The 21,426-nt window shown below is 37.4% G+C and overlaps 1 protein-coding gene across 6 annotated transcripts in view; it reads right to left on the minus strand.

Moving 5' to 3' along the window:
- Positions 1-21,426, minus strand: part of ZFYVE9 (zinc finger FYVE-type containing 9) — a 130,986-nt gene that overhangs the window by 1,839 nt on the left and 107,721 nt on the right. For 5 of the 6 annotated variants that reach the window (XM_072974441.1, XM_072974437.1, XM_072974439.1 and 2 more), the window contains 6 exons: positions 21,276-21,380; positions 10,324-10,474; positions 8,167-8,247; positions 5,725-5,887; positions 2,887-2,992; positions 142-318 (listed from right to left, as the gene is read on the minus strand). In XM_072974441.1, coding sequence (XP_072830542.1) covers positions 142-318; positions 2,887-2,992; positions 5,725-5,887; positions 8,167-8,247; positions 10,324-10,474; positions 21,276-21,380 — 783 coding nt within the window. Of the gene's footprint in view, positions 1-141; positions 319-2,886; positions 2,993-5,724; positions 5,888-8,166; positions 8,248-10,323; positions 10,475-17,125; positions 17,248-21,275; positions 21,381-21,426 lie in introns of those variants that run through there. The other variant, XR_012079106.1, reaches the window with a different exon arrangement.

The raw sequence follows: 21,426 nt of genomic DNA on the forward strand, positions 1-21,426 counted from the left end.
CCAGGCACTGCATCCGGTCAGGCCCAAGGTCCAGAGAATTATACTGTCTGGGCTGAAGCAGGAAAGCTTCAGAAAGCTGCTGTCAGAAATGCCAGAAAACACACACACTGCCCAGACCCACTTCAAAGGCTGAGACTTTACCTGATCTGAGTCAAGGGTCACCCGCAGCCCCAACTTAGTCATTCCATCTTCCTTCAGAAGCTTCAGGTGAGGACACAGAGCAAGGCAAAAAGCCTTGGCAACATGCTCGGTCAGTCGGCTGTGATCTGCGGGGTCACTCAGGCAATTGTGCTGGTCGTCATTTTCTAGGAAAAACACCTGTTTCCCAAACAAAAGAGCCTTTTAACCTTGTGCCCAGGAGACATAGGAAGAAATAAGTGCATCAGCTCACATGTGTGAGCACCCTGATTCCCCGAGACGTGCAAGAAGACCTAACACATACAACACCACGAAGTCCTTGGGCCAAGAAACATAGGGCACCGACATCTTACACCTAAGAAACAATCTCTACCTCTCAGTCTCTGCACCTACAAAATGATAGCTGCAGCCTGCCTATCTCCCTGAAAGCCATGGCCATAGTCATAAGAGTGTATTCTACTCAGAACCAGGATAGGCTTATATTTTGCATTGTGCACTTGTTAAAGGAATCCCTCATCTGTGGACAGTTTTCTTAGGAAGTGATCTTAGAATCTAAGAGAACAGTCCTTACAGATCACATGACCCAACGCCTGTATATTACTGATTACTCATAGAAAGGATGTGACCCGCTCAGGGCCAAGGCCAGAATCTGACCCGCCTCTTCTTACAGAGCTTCTCCCACCATGTGGCTCTGCTATTGCTGCGGGCAGAGCTGGGTTAGTGTCCTCAAACTGAGCGCTGCACTGGGCATGGGCAGAAGCACAGCAGATGTGGAACTGAGAGACTCGAGTAGTAGTCACATAAGGGGAGAATCACAAGCAAGTCCTTTGGCTTCTGAATGCCCAATTTGCCTCTGTAAAGTGGAAAGTATCTGTCCTGTCTGGTTATCATAAAAAGTAAATGATAAAAAAGCAAAACAAAACATAAAAGATACGGAGATGCAAATACACTGTGCTTTTATATACCAACTCCTAGCTTCCTGCTCAATCAGCAACTTACACTAAGACTACAAGGGGCAGCTCTGAAGCCCTGTGCCCGATGCACTAGAGGGAGTGGCGGCATGAAACGAGGGAAAGGGCTCTGGGGTGGGAGTCAGGAGACCTCTGGCCCCTGCTCTGCCAGTAACCTGCATTAAGCAAGTCACAAAGTCCCAGGGCTTCTCTGAGACTTTTCTCATGTAATGAGATGGCTCCTCTGCCTACCTCACTGGGTTACTGGGGAGCAAAAAGGCGGGAACAGAGGTCAAACTACTCTGTAAGCAATAAAGAGTTTTACATGTTCCAGACCCTGTGCTACTCAAAATATGTCAAAGGAATAATCATTACAAAGCAAGCAGCTAGAACCACTTAGCTGCCTATGAAAACACCAAGCCTGGTATGAAAGATAAGTCACCTGTAACAACAGCTCAAGAACTGAAGAACCAGGTTCTAATCTCTGTGTTATCAGGAGCCGACTAGTAAACTTGGGTGAGGCACTTTACTTCCCTTGGCCTCAGTTACCTTGTGTGTAAAATGGAAAAGTTGTAAGTCAGAACTTTGTAAATTGTTTTTAAAAATTAAGACTTTTACAGCTGTAAGAAATCCTAAAACTCTCATAATTGAATGCTTTGCCTTAAAGATGAATATAAATGAAGTTCAAAACAAATTAACGGACCTAAGACCTACCTGCTTATTCTCAGAAAATACACTTTATGATATGTCTGGTATGTACAGACATACAGGGTCCCTGTCCTGCTCCTCTCATTCCCAGGTTAACCTCTAATACAGCTTTCTTTTGTGTGTGTGTTTTATTTTTTAATTCATTTTTATGTATTTTTATTCAAGTATATTCAGTTTACAATGTGTCAATTTCTGGTGTACAGCACAATGCTTCAGTCATATAGGAACATATATATATTCTCTTTCACCATAAGTTACTACAAAATATTGAATATAGTTCCCTGTGCTATACAGTATAAACTTGTTTACTTATTTTTTATATATTAGTTAGTATCTGCAAATCTCAAACTCCCAACTTATCCCTTCCCCCCGTTCCCCCGTCCCCATAACCATAGGTTTGTTTTCTGTCTGTGAGTCTGTTTCTATTTTGCAAATAAGTTCGTTTGTCTTTTTTTTTTTTTTTAGGTTCCACATATAAGTGATATCATATAGTATTTTTCTTTCTCTTTCTGACTTACTTCATTTAGAATGACGTTCTCCAGGTCCATCCATGTTGCTGCAAATGGCATTATTTTACTATTTTTTTTATGGCTGAGTAGTATAATATGGCTTTCAAGTTAAGGAAAAAATATAGTGGAAATGACCTCAGGAGGTAACCAGATCCGGGTTTGGATCAGGACTTTGCCGTTACTCTTTTGCCATGTAATATTGGACAAGTTAGTTTCTGAGCTTCAGTTTTCTTATTGGTGAAATGAGTCTATCTAAGATAGTTTTAACTGAGTGCAGCATAACCAGCCCAGCTTTCTGAACAATCCAGTAAAGATGGTATGTACCCTTCAAAGACGCACCCTTCTTGAATTTCAATGCAAACAAATCTCTAAAAGCTACAGAAGAGACATCAGACGGCTGCAGGCCACAACTGGTGCATTTCTTCCCAGTTAGCTAAGATAGACCAGAGGGAACTGGAATATAGATGGTAAACAGAGATTTTTTTTTTCTTATCCTCCAGAATCAGCCCAGAATATGTATCTGGGCTGAGCAAAAAGTTGTGCTAAAAGGGGATCGAGGATGCCAAGTTTCATTTCCTTACCTCTGTCCATCTGATGACTTTTCCATTTGCTTTATACTCTGATCCATGGAATATCTTCACACTTGTTATGGACTCCATGGACTTCCCATCTATAGGACTTATGACACTAAAACAGGGGGAAAGGAAAGAGATGGAAGCAGCTCTTAAAGTTAGAAGATGTGCCTTCCTGAACACATCTGTACAACACATCACAAAAGAAGCCACTGTACAAAACTACATGAACAGAGCTCTCAGGCAAAGGGCCTAGGCATTGAAATAATTCAAAACACACACATATGAAAAAGGAGTCATGATTCCAGAGCTGGATCTTTTAATGTAAATAAATAGTTGACTCAAATCTGCTCTCTTCCTCCAGCATTCTTCCCTTCAGTGACTGCACGGCTACCCACCCAGTCTCACTCTCCCCTCTGCTCCTGACTGCAACAACACTACTCACACGACACTCTTCATACAGTTGTGTGTCTGCCTCACTAATGAACTTCTGAAGGGGTGGGAATATTATAAACTCACCTCCGTGTGCTATATTCTCAGTTCTGACACACTGCTTAGAATGTAGGAGTTTAACGAATGTTTATTGATTAAAGGAATTATTTGACCAAGTATGTTAATTATGACAGTGCTGGTGTGAACTGATGAACAAGCATTCCCTTCAGTGCTAAATTATCACTCCCAGATTCCTGAATAGAAAGGCCATATTTTATAGTCATTTCCTCTCTGAAATATAACAAGTATGAATATATAGAGATACTGCTCATTCCGATGAGGATGCAAAATAACTGTTGTACTCTGACACCGAGGGACAAGCTGGAAAGCATTCAGTCTACAAACTACAAACTAAACTCCTGGGTTCGAGAGACTGCCCTGACTAGTTATTATCCTTTTTTCTAAGATGCTGCCACTGGCACTTGTTGGAAGGGGCAACCTACTGGTTAGTTACCAATACCTTATGGCATCAGATTTTCAGATGATTGATCTTTTGTCCTAATAATCATGTGTTCATTTCCAACTATAACAGAGAACTAAACACAAATTGATTTTGAAATTAAAATTTCCAGGGAAGTACGGGAAGATAAAGGGTTATTTGCAAAATAGGCAAATGCAGTCACTGATTTAGAAATTACTTCTTTTTGTCCAATAATAAAAGTTTTAAAGCCTTTAAAAAAAAATGTGGTATGCCACGTTGTCAATGCCCTCTACCTGCCCTTGCTCCTGCTCTTCCCTCAGACTGCCGTGCCTGCCCTGCCCAAGGGTTGTGGTCAGTGTCTACTCCTCTTACCAGATTCAGGCCAAGCAGCAGCCATTTCTCTATGAAGTTGTTCCTCAATACCACCCTACCACCTCTACCAAGCTTCCTCATTTCTTTTTTATCCTCACTGTATCCCACAGTTTTCTACAAGCATTTTCCATACTTTGGTGCACTTATTTATAACTACCTTCAAAATGGAATTGAGCCACCTATAGGCAAGGACCGTGTGGAATTCATTTCTGTATTTCCAGAAGCCCACACATAGATTTATTGCCTGACGGATGGATGAGAGAAAGTGTAATACAATAAAGTATGACATATCTATTCAAGTAATTAATTTTTTTTAAAGAACATAGTAGGTGCCAGACAGTGTTTTAGGGGCTGGTAACATAGCAGTATATAAACCAGACAAAACCTCCTGCTCTTACATCTCAGGAGCAATATAATAAAATAAATAAGTAAAAATATATCGTATGCTAGAGAGTTGTAAGTGCTCTTAAACACAGTGCAGGGAAGGGGGACTGGAAGTACCGGTGGGGGGAAGCAAGAAATGTGTGAGAGGGTTATAATGTCGTAAGCTGGCCAGGGAAGGCCTTAATGAGAAAATGACATTTTAGAAAAATCTTGAAGGCTGTGAGGGAGTAACTCACATAGCTATCTAGGAACAGAGTACAAGCTAAGAAAACAGAAAGTACAAAGGTCCGAGGGCAGAAGTACAGAGTCTGTTTAAGCAAGACGGCAAGTGTTGCTTCTGAGAAGTGAGAGAGTAAGGGAGGAAAGCACAGGCTGTGTGAGGCCCTGTAAGTTGGAAAAGACTTTGGCTTTTACCCTGAATGATGCTGGAAGCCAGTGGTGGGTTTTGAGCAAAGAAGTGACATTGCTCTGGCTGCTGTATTGGAAATAGATTAGGTTGAGGGGACGGAGGAGGCGAAGACTGGAAAGAAAGAAACCAATTTGGAGGCTACTGCAGTAACGCAGACCAAATGATGTCAGCAGAGGCAGTGAGAAGAGGGAGGATTCTGGATATATTTTAAAGTAAATAGGATTTACTGCTGGATCAGGTATAAGGTGTGAGAGAAAAGTGTCAGAGATGACTCCAAGGTTTTGGACTGAACCGTTGGACGAGAGTTGCCGTGTGCTAGAAAGAGTATAGGATCTGAAGCCCAGAGACGTGGTTTTAAGTCCTAGCCCTGCCACTTCCTAGCTTTGTGGAGTGATTTTAGCCTTTTGGTGTTTATTTACTCATCTGTAATACGGAAATAACAACACTAGTTGTTCTATCAAATGAAACAATATTAGAAAAAGTGCTTTATAAACCATAGTCTTAGGGGTTACTATTATCTCAATAACTTTAGAGGGATTGTTCTGATTCATCAACTTCTTTCCGCCACCTCCTCCATTCATACATGCGCACAGAAACTCCTTCAGAAATTAAGCCAAGAAACCAGAAATTTAAAATTCCATGTTATGTATACAAAGCTGTCCCTCTTCTTAGGCAGGGCTGTCAGTAAAGTTGTAAAACACCAGTACAGACAAAACCTAGGGCCTAGCCCATAATGAATGCCACAGGTAGGGAAGTTCTCCACATTTACCCTTTGTTAACATTCTTGTCATCATCCACCCACTGGATGTGGATGTGCTCCTGGGGATCCTCGGCATCTGCCTTGCCACAGGTGATGGTGAAGTCCTTCATCTCCCGCAGTGCCTGCCTCAAGGCGTCCATGTTCTCTGCCGTGATCTGGACCATAACGCCATCTGAGAACCAGAACCAAGACAATACAGATGGAACAACACAAAGCCAGGGAGAGGGGCAGATGAAACCAGGTACCTGGGATCTAGCAAATCCCTCTAGGGTTAAATGTAAATATCTGCCCTGCTGTCTAAAGCTGACAGATACAAAGAGGTTTTGTTCTTGGAGCTGAACCTCTTACTTATTGAAAGTGTTAAGGAGGAGCAAGTGCCCAGATGGATTCTGCTTAAAACACTTGCCTGTTGATTTCACTTTCTCCTGAGATGGCTCAAAGGGAAAGCTTACACATGGCCACATCCCTCTTTTGGACTCACAGAACATTCTGTTCCGTTTCCACTGTTGCATTTATCATGCTTGAGGCATATTTATTTGTTTGCACCTCTGTCCCTCTCACATTATTATGATGGCATACAGTGAATGTCCACCAAATGTTTGTTAAATAAACCACTGAATAAACAACAGCAGTGGGATGGGGAATAAATCGACTTACTGACTAGCAATAAGGCAAACCTACCACATGTGTTTTACATGAGCTCCCATGCAGCCAACAGATGGCAACCATTCTGGGGCTGCTACCTACCTGAATCAAAGGCAAACATTCAAACTGAGAGTGAAAGTTGGCACATGCTGAGCAATTACCCTGCTTCACTGACACAAAATCTTGTCAGCTGAAATAAATTCTAAAGAGCTTCAATAAGAATTTCATAAATAGGCAGCCAATTGCTCTATTGACACACACAGTGAAATGCAAGACCTAAGAAATTCCTAACCCAAAGACATAAATGTAACTTTTAAATACATCGCTTTGCATCTGTAAGGATCTGCATCAGTTCAATGTATTAGTTCGACAACATTTAAGGGGTGCTATTTAATCATCTTGTAAAGACAATTCAAATGTAGTCAATACTTGATCATGTAGGCATTAATTAGTCACTTAATGCCAAATAACTGTTTAATTCCTAGATTTCTTAATTTCTTAATAGCATATTTCTGCTTTGTAGTTAGACCTGTGAAATTTAGTTGTGAAATATTAGCGTACTTTACTCTTCATTAAGTTTACAGTAAAGGAGATCAAAGTCATTATCTATCAACATATGTAAGATAATCTAAGAATTTCAATTAACACTGGAATCCACCCTCAGGAAGAACTGCTCTTACGGGGCTGGAGTGAGCTACTGTGGAAATGAAAACCTATCATCATATGTGGCAGATAGTATTTTTCAAAGGTGATAACAATATTTCCCATTTCACATACTTTTCTACAATGCTACCTTTCCATTTTCCCATCAAGAAGTGGCATCTAACTCCTCTCTTCTTGAATCTGGGCAGGCTTATGACCACTTCCAACATCAGAGTACAGAGGAAGTGACACTGACTTTCGAGGTGGGGTCATAAAAAGCAATGCAGCTTCTGCCTTGTGCTGAACACTTGTGCTTGGTTGGAGTCCTGAGCCACTGTGCAAGAAGTCCAACTGTCCCAAGGCTGCCATGCTAAGGAGTCCAATGTGTAAAGACTCCAGTCATCACTCCTAGTTTTTAAATCATACCAGGCCAGGCTCCAGACATGTGAGTCAACAAATCTTCAGACAGTTCTAATTCCCAGCCATCAAGTAACCACCAGCCTTCAAGTCATCCCAAATGAGGCCCCATATAACACTGAGCAGGGTCAAGCCATCCCTGCATTGCCCTGTCACAGGCAGACCCAGAGGAATAAGTGAGCATGATTAGTAGTTTTAAGACATTAAATTCTGGGTTAATTTGTTATGCAACAAGAGTAACCAGATCAAAATACAGTGAAGAATAATTGAGAAAGAAAATAAATAGTATGCTCATTAGCCTTTCATTAAGTTTCACTTAATTAACTTGTTGGGATGTGTGTCATGTCTAATTATAGCAAACCAGCAACAAATGCATCCCATTCTGTCACCAAATGGTGACTGCAGCTTTCTTGTGGGCTGAACTTCACCTACATATTTAGATTCACACCCAATGATACATCTGTACTCAGACTACATCTCCTTGGGTACCTTATCCCAGAGCTCTGAAAGGCCATCTCTTGATTTTTATGTCAGTGTTCCATGACATCTCTACCACTTACTCCCTTCTTTGGAGAGGCAAGCACCCTTATGATAGTCTTAATTAGCTGAAGTGACATGCTATTGAATAAATAACAGGAGTCAGAAACCTATGGCAAAAGTATCATGACTTATTTTAATGTCCCTTGCTTTTCAGTTGTACAATTAGGACTGACCTAATGTATATGCGGTAAATAACTCATTCTTTACCTTCCACAATACTGGACTTGGCAAGATATCCTGAAGAGGATTTCAGAGCGCCACTGAACACAAAGAAACTGGCACCAGTCACTAAAACAGCAATGGAAATAGTTTAGTGAAGAAGACTCTGTGATGGAGGGAGTGAAAATAACAATAAAATATTTGGTAATCGGGGACTCCAACCACCATCATACAGAAAACAAAAAACACTGAATGCATACCCCACAATACACAAGTAACCAACAACTCATATGTTTATGATAGCTTAGGGAATGAGGTTTTAAGATGCACTCTCCCATTTTTGTTCTTCCTTCGATTTTGTTCTTCCTTCAATCAAGAAGCAAAGAAACCTTAGTGGTCAAGACTAAGGCTTGACCTGCAGCCTATTTTTGTAAATAAAATTTTATTTGAACACAGCCACATTCATTCATTTACATACTGTCTATGGCAGTTTTTGAAGTATGATGCCAGAGTGTTAGTGATAAAGACCACAGGCCTGCAAAGCCTAAAAATATACATCAGCTAGCCATTCACAGAAAAAGTATGCTGACCCCTGATTTAATTCATTGGTTTTTTTAGGTCAAATATATTTTGAATATGAAGATATGGCTGCCAACTATTTTTCTTACCAAGTGGAGCCATTAAAAAAATAAATACCTATTTGAAAGTCAAACACCTCTTCATAAAAGAAAGGGTATTTAATTACACTTAACTTTATGAAAATTTCACTACAGTCATTATTTCTCCACATCTTAAATTGGACTGAGCTATTCCAACCTCCTACCATTGGCTCTACAATATCTCTAATGGGTAGGTCATCCAGCCTTTGTCAGAGGCCCCTAGTGACAGGGAGGACACAGCAGCACAAGGCAACCCATTCTATTCCTGGATAGCTCTCAGTGTTACAGAGCCTGCTCTCAAATTGAGCCCAAATCTAGATCCGTGTAACTTTCACCCACTGGTGCTGGCTTTGGTCTTTTGTAGCTACAGAGAAAAAGCTGCATCTTATTTCCACATAACAGAAAATGTTAAAAATAGAGATAGCTATTTTTCACCCTCTTTCAGTCTATACTTTTCCAGGTTAAACATTTATACTTTATTCAAGAGGTCTCCCTTTGACCTAGTTTCCAAACCTCTCACAGGCCTTGCTTGAATCAGTTTTATCAAAGGACATCTTTAATTACTTCAATAATATCCAGAACTTACTCAAATAGTCTAGATATGATTTGATTAACAGGGAGCATAATGGATTTAATCATCTGATTTATTTGAGATATCACATTTGAATATACACGTGCTTTTGTATCTTTACTACACAAATGACTTAAAAAACATACTGAAGACAATGACCTACAGTATGTCTACTAGAGAAGTCTTTCACAAAGCATACTGAAGAAAGCTAGTTTTAGGAATACTCTGACAGAAAAAAAGATTCATGGCCAAATAAATTTGAGAAGGCCTAGACACTAACCTCTCTTTGGAAGATCACAATACACATTAGCTTGTTACAGGCTCTGAAAAATGCTGCAGTAAAGAAATCTGCTTAAACTTTCTTAGTCTAATGTAATTAGCAAAATTTTTACTTCTGTGAATATTTTAAAAACTCACAGAACCTGATTCACACACTTTAGGAAATGGCATGTTGAGCAGTGCTTCTTAAATTCTAATGTGTACTTGAATCACACCGCGATCATATTAAAATGCAAATTCTGATTTAGCATATCTGGGGTGTAGATTCTGCATTTCTACAATCTCCTAAGGGATGAGACCACATTCTGAGTATCACCTAACCTAGAAGACTTCCTTTAGAATCGTGTCAACCTATTAATTAAACATTCTTTGGGCACAGTCATTCAAAAAGCTCTAAATCTACCTAAGTATATTCTCACTATGGGGCCTAGTCTCCCACCTTCAAATATGCAGGCCCTGTCATATCCTGAGGCAGTATTTTCAAGATGTTCCCCTCAATAACAATGATTCCATTTACAACTCTAAGTCTGGCTATTTCGGTAGTAAATATAATCCTAGAGAATAAGCCTGAAAGGTTAATTTAATCAAGTTGTTTGTGGTCACCTATCTAGACAGTCAGTGTTATGGGGCTGTGATATCCAACTGTCCACGTGCAGTATAAGCTTCCATTCTCATAAACTCAACTCAAATACTCACCCTTTCTGGGCTGATTGTGAATACTGATAGCCTGGGTCTGATAGTTCCCATCATCATTCTGTACACACACAAGGTGAGAGTCTGCCTTCTCATTGAAGCAGGCACCTCCTGCCAGGACATGCTCATTGGACTTGTTCATGGCTTTCATCATCTGCAATCAAAGAAGAGGGCTAACCTTCTTACTCTGCCAAGAAAGGGCTTTTTTTTTTGGTGTCTCTGATGTGGTACAACTCCTTTGCCTACTCAAAGACAAAACAGAATATTATTATTTATTAAAGTGACAAAGGAACTACCAAATAATGAAAAAAAAGTGAAACATCACAGTCATTATTAGTAAAAATTCAACAAATACAAAAATTCTCTGTATAGTTTACAGGTGATTTGTATTACAACCTAAGCATATGATACATTTAGCATTTTTTTTGTCTTTTTATTGCTGCACTGAACTCAAGTAACTAAAATTAATTTAGCTAATTACAATAGTTTCTTCTACCCTCTGGATTCTCAGAGAACATATACACTGAGATTCTAAGTCAAAAGAACATCCCATATTTAATGTATCTTGCCTTCTTTTTCCACATCCATATAAAAGAGGACTTTCCTCTACAAATGTATCAACTCCAGCGTTTCTTAGTTTTACTAACTTGTGTTTTAGATCTTCAATGAAATCACTTACCCCTATTTTGCTTTATTCTTATCAAGAAATTTAAGGTGGTAATTCTGAATTTAATCTGATAAAAACCTCACAGGCCACCATTTTGCATCTAGTAAACAAATCCAACCTTATATTATCCTGATGCTAAAATTTGGCTTCTGGTTGGAATAGGCTAATGATAATTTATTTACTTGTTTTTATTTCCCATTTTTTCCTTCATGCCATCTATTTCTTTTTTTTTAACATTTTTTATTGATTTATAATCATTTTACAATGTTGTGTCAAATTCCAGTGTTCAGCTCAATTTTTCAGTCATTCATGGACATATACACACTCATTGTCACATTTTTTTCTCTGTGAGTTATCATAACATTTTGTGTATATTTCCCTGTGCTATACAGTATAGTCTTATTTATCTATTCTACAATTTTGAAATCCCAGTCTATCCCTTCCCACCCTCCCCCGCACCGGCAACCACAAGTCTGTATTCTCTGTCTATGAGTCTATTTCTGTCCTGTATTTACACTTTTTGTTTGTTTGTTTGTTTTTGTTTTTTAGATTCCACATATGAGCGATCTCATATGGTATTTTTCTTTCTCTTTTTGGCTTACTTCACTTAGAATGACATTCTCCAGGAGCATCCATGTTGCTGCAAATGGCATTATGTTGTCAGTTTTTATGGCTGAGTAGTATTCCATTGTATAAATATATCACATCTATTTCTTAAAAGTTTCTAATCCAACCCTTTAAAATGGCTTTGATCTTTTGAAACTCCAGTTCAAAACTTCTGTTTTGTTTTACTCCCCTCTTCATCTTACATTATAAACTATAGTACCAGAGTGTGAAAAATAGCAGATGAGTGTTCTGATACCTTTGATATTCCTGTATGATTATACTCAAACAAATTCACAGATGAAATTCACACGACACAAAATTAATCACTGTAAAATGAACAACTGAGTGTCATTTAGTACAGTCACAATGTTCTTCAACCACTTTTATCTAGTTCCAAAACATCTCTGTCACTCCAAAAGTAAAATCCCAAACTCATTAACCAGCTTCTCCCCATTCCTTGCTCCAACCACCAATCTGCCTTCTGTCTGCATTCTGGATATTTCATATAAACGGAACTATATAATATGTGACCACTGTGTCTGGCTTCTTTCACTTAGCATTATGTTTTGGGAGCTCCTCCATGGTACAGCATGTATCAATTTCATTTCTTTCTATGGCTGAATAATATTTCATTCTGTTTGTTTAACCACAGTTCGTTTGATCATCAATCCATGAATGTTTGGGCTATGTCTATCTTTTGGCTACTATGAATAGTGCTACTATGAAAATTTGTGTACATGTACTTCTTATGAGTTTCTGTTTTCAGTACTTTGAACTATACACCTATGGGTGGAATTGCAGGGTCATATGGTAATTCTATGTTTAACTTTTTGAGGAGCTGTGAAATTGTTTTTCATAATGTAAGAATCATTTAAAATTTCCACCAGCAACGTATAAGCGTTCGATTTCTCTGCAACTTTGTCAACATTTGTTATTTTCTGTTGTTGCTGTTGTTCTTTATGGCCATCCTATTAGCTGTGAAGTAGCCCCTTACTGTGATTTTGATTGCATTTCCCTAGTGACTAATGATTTAGGCATCTTTTCAACTGCTTGTTGGCCATCTGTATGTCTTTGGAGGAAATGTCTCTTCAAGTCCTTTGCTCATTTTTAAATTGGACTATTTGTCTTTTGTTGTTGAGTTGTAAGAGTTCTTTTTCTATTCTAGATCTATAGAGCAGACCCTTATCAGATATATGACTTGCAAATATTTCTCCCATTACACAGGCTGTCTTTTTACTTTCCTGTTAATGTCTTGGATGAATAAATGGTTTCCATTTTTATTAAGTCCAGTCTGTTTTTTCTTTTGTTGCTTATGCTTTTGGCGTCATATCTAAAAAGCCATTGCCAAATCCAAGGTCATGAAAACCAACCCTCATGTGTTTTTCCCTAGAGCTTTATGGCTTTAGCTCTTATATTTAGGTCCCTGATTCATTTTGAGTTTCTTTTATGGTTTGAAGTAGGATACAACTTCATTCTTTTTACATGTGGATATCCGGTTGTCCCAGTACCACTTGTTGAACATTATTATTTCACCATTGAATGATCTTGGCACCTTTGTCAAAATCAACTGGCCATAAATGTATAAATTTATTTCAGTAATCTTAATTTTGTTGCAGGACAGTACCACATTGCTTTGATTACTGTAACCTTGTAGTAAGTTTTGAAATTGGGGAGTGTGAAGGCTCCAGTTTTTTTCTTTCACAAGATTATTTTGGCTTCAGGATCCCTTGCAATTCCAAATGAATTTGAGTACTGGCTTTCCATCTCTGCAAAAAAAGGTCACTGGAATTCTGAAAGGGCTTACACTGGATCTGTAGATCACTATGAACAGTATTAACATGTTAAAAATATTAAGTCTTCCAATCTATGAACATGATATGTCTTCCCATTTAATTAAGTCTTCTTCAAGTTCTTTCAACAATGTTTTGTATTTTTCCGGTTTCAAGTCTTTTATCTCCTCGGTTAAACTTATTTCTAGGCATTGTATCAATACAATTCTAAGATACTATCATCATCTCTTGGCTTGACATTGTTATGTTTATAACTCTTGAAAGTTAATATTTTAATACATTACTGTATCACCAAAGGCATTCAAACAATAACTGAATATTCTTTTCACACTAACTTTTTTTAACTTATTAAAGCATACCACTTCTATCAGGGTTTTCCAAAGATTGCTTTGGAATAAATCTTTTGCAAACAGAATAAGTCAGCTGGAAGATGTCTACTTAGGGAAGTCAACAGATAGACTATTTAGGTTCTTGTTTGTAAGTTACATTTGTAACACATGAAAGACACTGACACAATCACATAGCAATTAAAAAATATTATATCCATCATTTCTTCCAAATCATTAGGCTGAAATGATTTCTAATTTTGTCTACACTGAGCAGATTAAAAATATTTTCAACTCAGATGTTCTGAATAAATTAGCTAGCCACTATAAAAATAATTTCCCTGGGTGTCAATTTCAAGCCCAATGAGATTTTTAAAACATCATCTTTCTTTAGAAATGAATGAGATTTTTTTCTCTTAAAATCATGTTCACTTACACTAGGAGGAGAATTTCCTAGATATTCAAAGGAATTTACTGAACATAAAATAAATGTACACTTGTCATATGATGATATAAATACTTGACTTTCCATTTTAGTTGTGCCATTTATCTGCTCTGTCAATTCAAATTCTATAATATCTCTTGATCTATCCCTATCTTCACCATAGTTCAAGATCAATTACCTCTTTCCTGGGCATAACAAAAACTGTCTAGCTGTTTTATCTACAGTCAGTCTCTAATAGCTCTGATTCATTCCACATGTGAAATAAAATTCTTATTTCATGGCAGGACAAGAAAAATTTAAACATAAAAAAAATTCTCTCTGCCCTTCAGCCTCCTCTCCCTTCTACTGTGCATTGTATATCTCCATTATGCACCGACCAAACCTCCCCTATCAGCAGAAACACCTGCTCACCCATAAGGAGCACCATTCTCCTAGCTCCAGCAAGGCAACACCTTGAAAGTTAACATTCCTTCTTGATCTTGTAAAGGGGCTATCTCTTATAGATTTGGATTGTGTAAACTGTCAATAAGACGTCATTTAATGCACAGCCCTGTCTCAAAAACCTTACAGCTGTGATTTGACTTCTGTTGGGTGGAACAGTTCTCACAGCTTTCTGAGATTGCTGTTCCTGGGTTATTGTCCTGAATAAAAATTTTCATTTCTTTCTTAGATCAACTGACTAATTTTTCATTGACACACACAATGTTTCCATATTTACCAAAGCACAGCTCTGATCATGTCACATCTTTTCCACCTTGTCCACTAAAAATCACAAGCTTCCTAGGCTCTAGCGCCAAACCAGCTCTCCTGTCTGGCTTCCCTTCCTACTGTAGCCGTACAAGCAGGACCGCGTCCTGATGGGCTACCATTTCCCGTCTCTAAGCTTCAGCACATGCTGTTATTTCACCTCCCTTTTCATCTCCCATATCCAAGAACCTGAAAAAGCTGCCCCCACCCCACCAAATCAAGGCTTAGCAAAAACACCAATTCTGGCATGTAGCCTTTTAAAATTCCTTATCAGACACTAATGTGACCACTCCCTTCTTTGAACTGCTTTAGCACATTCTTTGTATTTTTTATATGGCATCTACATTCAGCCCTGGATTTGGTTAATAGCAAGGACTCAAGCCAGACTGTCTGTATCTCAATCCTGGTTTTGCTACTAACAAGCTATATGCCATTGGGAAAGTTACTTGATTTCTTTGTGTCCCAGTCTCCTCCTCTATAAACAGAGATAATAAAGTAACTATTTCATATAGTTGTGAGAATTAAATGAGTTAATGTTTATATAGTCCTTAGAACAGCACCAAGAACATAATAAGCACTGCTTAAGTGTTTGTTGAATAAAATTTGAATGCTTGTCTCCTCCACCCTGCTTATAAAATTATAAAGCAACCTTAAAATCAGGAGCAAATAATTCAATTGAGTACATCTTATGAGATAATGGGATCCAGACCATGCCTACGCACTCACAAATTAGTGACAGTGACATACTGATAAAATGAAGGGAAACTTCTGTCACAATAATAGGTGCAAAATAACTAACATATATGAAGCACCAACCATGAGCCAGGCACTGAGCTAAATTCTACACAGGTCTTAGCATGAAAGAACCATTTTAACTTAGCAAGTGAAGCAGTACATAAGCTTTATTTTCCTGTGTCTAACCACTCACATAGACCACTTAAAAGAATACAGTCTGGGAATGGTTGTGCTGGAGGAACCAGTGAGGATTTATAACATCTAATCCATCTCTGAATTAATATGCCATCCCCTTCAATTTCCTCTCTAAGAGATCACATTTTAAAAATGACAGTTTATCTTGATTTGGAGTGGAAAGGATCTGTAAAGGAGAAGTTCAAGCAGAGCCTTGAGGAACAGCTACCATTTGTGTATAACATGTAAGGACTTCCTCATGGCAGGTATTCAGTAAATATTTGCTGAGTATATTAATAAGGAAATCATACATGGATTTGGAGGATTTGTCTTACTCATGGAGTTTTACTAAAAAGTAAATGTTGTTAGAACAATTAAAAAAATTTTGGTTCAATAGTAGTTGCAGTGGTCCACAGATCAGGCGTCTAATAAAATAAGTTTTAACGATTTAAGTCTATAACCATTCTTATCAAACAACTGACAAGGACTTTCAGTAGGAAGCTCCACTGCAGAAGCATGGAAAATCTCTCAAAGCAAACCGCTGCACCAAGGATACAACGAAGAATGAAAGACATACTCTCTGCCCACAAAGAACTCAAAAATTCAGAGCAGGAGAGGATTCATATTCATCAGTTACACATGTTACATGAATAAAGAAAGATGGCAAACAGAGGAAAGAAAGAGTGGTATTATCTGGAGAATGAAGAATCCTAGGAAAGTTTCCTAAAGAGTGTAACATCTGAATTGGCTTTGAAATCAGGTATAGAGGAAGAACACTTTGGATAAAGAGAAAAGCATGTGTGAAGGAAGAGAAAACAGAACTGAGAAAGGAACACAGAGATGAGTAATAATGGAACAGGCAGAGCAATATCCTTTCCTGGAGATATTTAGGAAAGATATAAATATTTGTCCTTCCATTTAGCTGGGGTCCACTTGTGTCCAGAAGCTAGTACCCACCTTCCAGGCCTATGGGTCTACATATCATTAACTATAAACCTTCACTCATTCGTTTGGCAAATACTCAATAAATATCTAATGTGTACCAGGCACTGTGTTAGTACTTGGTTTATTCAGTAGTCAATAAACAAATCTTCTCTCATGGAACTTATGTGTATAGGAGGAGGCAACAAAAACAATAAACAAAATACATTAAGTAAAATACATAAAATGTTAGACATTGGTAAGTGCTATACAGAAAATTAAAGCAATAAGGAAGACCAGGAGTACTGGTGGGTGCCATTTAATATAGGATAGTCAGGGGAAGCCTTACTGAAAGTGAGGGAAACCCACGGTAATATCTAAGGAAGAGACTTACAGGCACTTAGAACAGCTGGTGCAATGGCTATGGGGTTGGCAAGTCTGGCAGTTTCAAGTCTCACAATTCTGGAGGCTAGAAGTCCAAAATCAAGATGTCAGCAGAGCTGTTCCATCTAAGGGCTATAAAAGGACAGATTTGTTCCAGACCTCTCTCCATTACTAGCAAATAGCCATCTTCTCCCCATGTCTCTTCATAGCATCTCTTTATGCTTGTCTGCATCCAAATTTCCTCTTCTTATAGAGTCACCAGTCATAGTGGATTAGGGCTCACCCTAATGACCTCATTTAAACTTGATTACCTCTGTCTGTGAAGATCCTAAAATAAGACTGGTAATTGTTAAACTGATATCTATAAAAATCAGTTTAGCATAGTGTTTAAGAGTAGCGACACTGGAATCAGATTGTCTGGGTCTGATTCCAGCTCCAACACTTGCTAGCTCTGTGCCTTAATTTTCTCGTCTGTAAAAAGGTATTCACCCTACTCATTGTACAGAGATAGTGTGAAGATACATATAAGCTTAGAATAGTGCCTGGTATATAATGAACCATCAATAAATGTTATTTAACACAATGGTCAAAGTAATCTCATTACAAGAACATGAGTAGGGTCGTGGGGAGGCAGAGCATTAGCATCCATGAGGTCCTGGGTTCACTCCCCAGTCCCTCCAGTATCAATCAATCAATCAGTCAAACAAACAACAACAACATCAAAAAAGAATATGAGTAGGGTTACCTACACCAATAGAGATCTTGAATGGCTTTCACGAAGGAGATCAGGAAATTTATATGCAATGACTACTTCATTTATTAAAATTTCCATGCTCTCTGAAATACTCTCTTGTTCTAGCCTTCTAAGCTTAAAGTCTTTCCTTAGGTGGACAAAAAAATATTGCCTGCCATTTCAGTAACTGAAGAATGTTGCCCACCATCAAGCCATCAACCACTGCAGCCAGCACCAATGATGTACCCTGAGGGGAAATCAGAATGGAGAAAAACAGGATACCAGCCCTAGATAGTTAAGATGCATATCAAGGAATAATTTCAAAAAGTCCTGAATCTAGCATCTTCTCATACATAGAAAAGCTCTAAAATCATTAACTTGAGATGTCTGGTTTTTGTAATCAGCAGTAATCTTTTGATATTTGACTACATAGGGTATTTTCTTCCCCCGCAAAAACTCCTATATATCCTGGTTTCTTCCTCACCTCTTGGTTGTATCCTGGGCAATAGTTCTCAATAATGCCACCAAATAAAGCATAATTCTCAACTTTTAGGTTGTGCATTTTCTTTTCAGTCAACACTTAGAGGTCCCTTCTCTCCACATTTTACATATAGCTGCCAAAATGCAGTTTTCTAAAATTCTACTTTCATTAAATCACTTTTCTGCTTTATAACCTGTAAAATCTCTTAACAAGTTATCATATTGAAGTCTAGACTCCTTTGCCTGGTTTTTGAAGGCCTCTGGAAATCCAGCAGTCTCTTTGCACAACTTTATTTCCCAGTCAGCTGTAGGCAGGCTGCTACCTCTCACCCTCCCTAGCAGACATACTCATTCCTGGTGCTTTACTAACTTTTATGTAAGCTGGTATCTATCCCCTTTTCCACCAGTTATTTCCCACACTCTTCTTTCCAGTTATTTTCCATCCTTCACTTTCTAGTGCCGAAATATCCCTCACTGTCTGTTTCAGATCTTTCATTCATTTACATTTACACAACATTGACATTTACATGAACGTTTACAAACATCTACATGGAATGTGCTGCTGTGGCTCTTAGGGATTCAGGACCAATCAGAAATAAAGGAACATTCCTGACTGCTCCATTTATCAGAGCTCTCCCTTCTATGAACCTTTAGTAAACTTCCAATAACTTTCAGCACTTATTTTCATATTACTTTATCTTTTACTTATTTTTATATTATTTATTTTTTATATTTTATATTGTTTATATTTAGTTCTGTTTCATGTCTTCATTCAATATACACTTCTTGTGCAATTGCTCTGTACTAGGTAGATGGCTACTGATAACAGTGGTAAACAAGACAGACATAGTCCCTCGTGGAACTAAAGGTCTAGTAGAGAAAATAGATACTGAATAATACAAATAAATAATACAATAATACAAATGTAGTGAGCATTACACATAGGATTTGTGGAATGAAATGAAATGAAATCAAAGACTATCTGGAATAATTATGTGGAAAAAATGAAAGCCTACTGAGAAAATGATATCTAAACTGAAACCTGAAAAATGAATAAAGGTTATGCAGATGAAGAGTAGGAGAAGTGTGCAATAATAAGGAAATAGTTTGTGCAAAGACTATAAGCAAAAGAAAACATAGTTTAGGGAAATGATAAAAAAACTATAAAGGTACAGATGAAGAAAAATGAATGAGGGGGAAAGTGGGATAGTGTGGTGTTTAAATGAAATCATGCATAAGAAATTACCTTTTCAACTAAAAAGTGAAGCAGAATTCTTAGATTTTTATAACGCAATTCAACTGTTCAAGTTTGTGAGAGAGAAAATTAGACTTGAAACCAAAATTGAATTAGAAGGGTAGTCAGATAAATCAAATAAGAAAAATAAGTGATATGCAATTGGTAAGATTTACTGAAAATGAAATGTAATAAATGACAAGAAATACAGTTACTGTTTTTGAACAAAGATTTCTAACCCAGCACAACCTAGCAAGCAGAATTCAAATAAAGACAGATAATATGAATGTCAGTTGTTGTCATGAATGTCCTAAACCAAGTACTAAAATAATTACCGGGGCCTTAGAGCTTTTATAGATTATATGCATAAATGAATCCAATTACCAAACACAAAGCATCATCTTGCAAACACTAAGGATAGCAATGTATGTTACCCGCTTGGGGATGACGCGTGATCATCTCACTTCTGGACAATAAGCTCCCAGAGGTAAGCATAATGTCTTACTCATCTTTGCATTTCCTATCACAGAATGTATTTAATAGGTGTTTGTGAAACAGATAATAAAACTTCAAATATGAGAAATAAGTCAAGTTTTCAAAGTACAGTCTCTTTTAAAAGACTATTTAGAGCACAAATTACATAAAAATAGTTCACTTTAAAGATCTGACTCTACCTAGTTTAGTATATCTATTCCTATTTGATATTCCAAGGAAAGACTATCTAATAGCTAAAAACTGCTGACTGTATCCCAGAAAAAATTAAGCACACATTCTAACTACTATTTTCTAGTGTTCTAAAAGAAACCATTAGAAAGACATGGACTAAAGGCTTTCGTCAAATAGGTCATTGTCAAATAATAACACTGAGTTCTGAGTTTGTAAGTCCAGTAAAACATTTGTGTGATTTTAAGTGTATATCAAGTACAAAATGTTTATTGAATGTACAAATGAATAAGTGAATAAATGGCTAAATGAAGAAGGAAAAATGGAAGAAAGGAAAAAAAGAGGAAGAAAGAAATTACTTTACACCAAGAGGCAGTGGAATCAATAATTGGGGAATTAACACCCTGCCTAATAAAACAGCAAATTTTAACATTATATCAAACTCAGTTTTAAAGTCTTTCTTTTAAATCACAATGATTACTGTTAGACATTTTCGAAATGATTTTAAGAAATTTTTAAATTCAAGAACTACTTCACATAGCAAACAGGCAAGAACATTGTTTATATAATTCTACTGATGTGTATATAGCATGTGCAATTTCATTTTAGTTACAAAATACAACTGAATTCAAGACGTAATCATTCGCTTTCAAAATCTTATTTAAAAGTCATTTTGGGACTTACAGGTGAGTTGTGCTTAAACATGAAGGAGAGTCAAAAATGATATATACTTACAGCAAGAGGGAAAAACAAGAAGATCCCACCACTAAAATTATAAATTTTATACCTCAATCAAAATGCAAATCTGTCACTGATTATCATAGCATCAAAAGGCCAGAACATAACAAATGACACAACTAATTACTAAGTCAGTCACAAATTTAACATCTTAGCTTTCTGTTATGAAATTCTCTGTCATTGATCTAAGTCATATAATATTATGAACTGATTCCACTGTCAATTAATTTAAAATTTATATGTAATCATGTGTTTTTCATCTTCGTTTGTGATATTCAATTATGAAAAATATGCTTTCATGGTAAATCTTACCTCATTGTATCTGTTGCTGGGAATTTTGATGCTGGTTTTCCGAACTTCCATATCAACCACCAAACCTTGAACTACTGGCAATGTATATTGGTAATTTCTAAAGTCCTGGGCAAAAGCAGATTGAAGTGGAATAAAGAGTTCATCAGTGGCA

Source organism: Vicugna pacos, chromosome 13 (genome assembly GCF_048564905.1).
Source record: "Vicugna pacos chromosome 13, VicPac4, whole genome shotgun sequence".
Taxonomy (NCBI): domain Eukaryota; kingdom Metazoa; phylum Chordata; class Mammalia; order Artiodactyla; family Camelidae; genus Vicugna; species Vicugna pacos.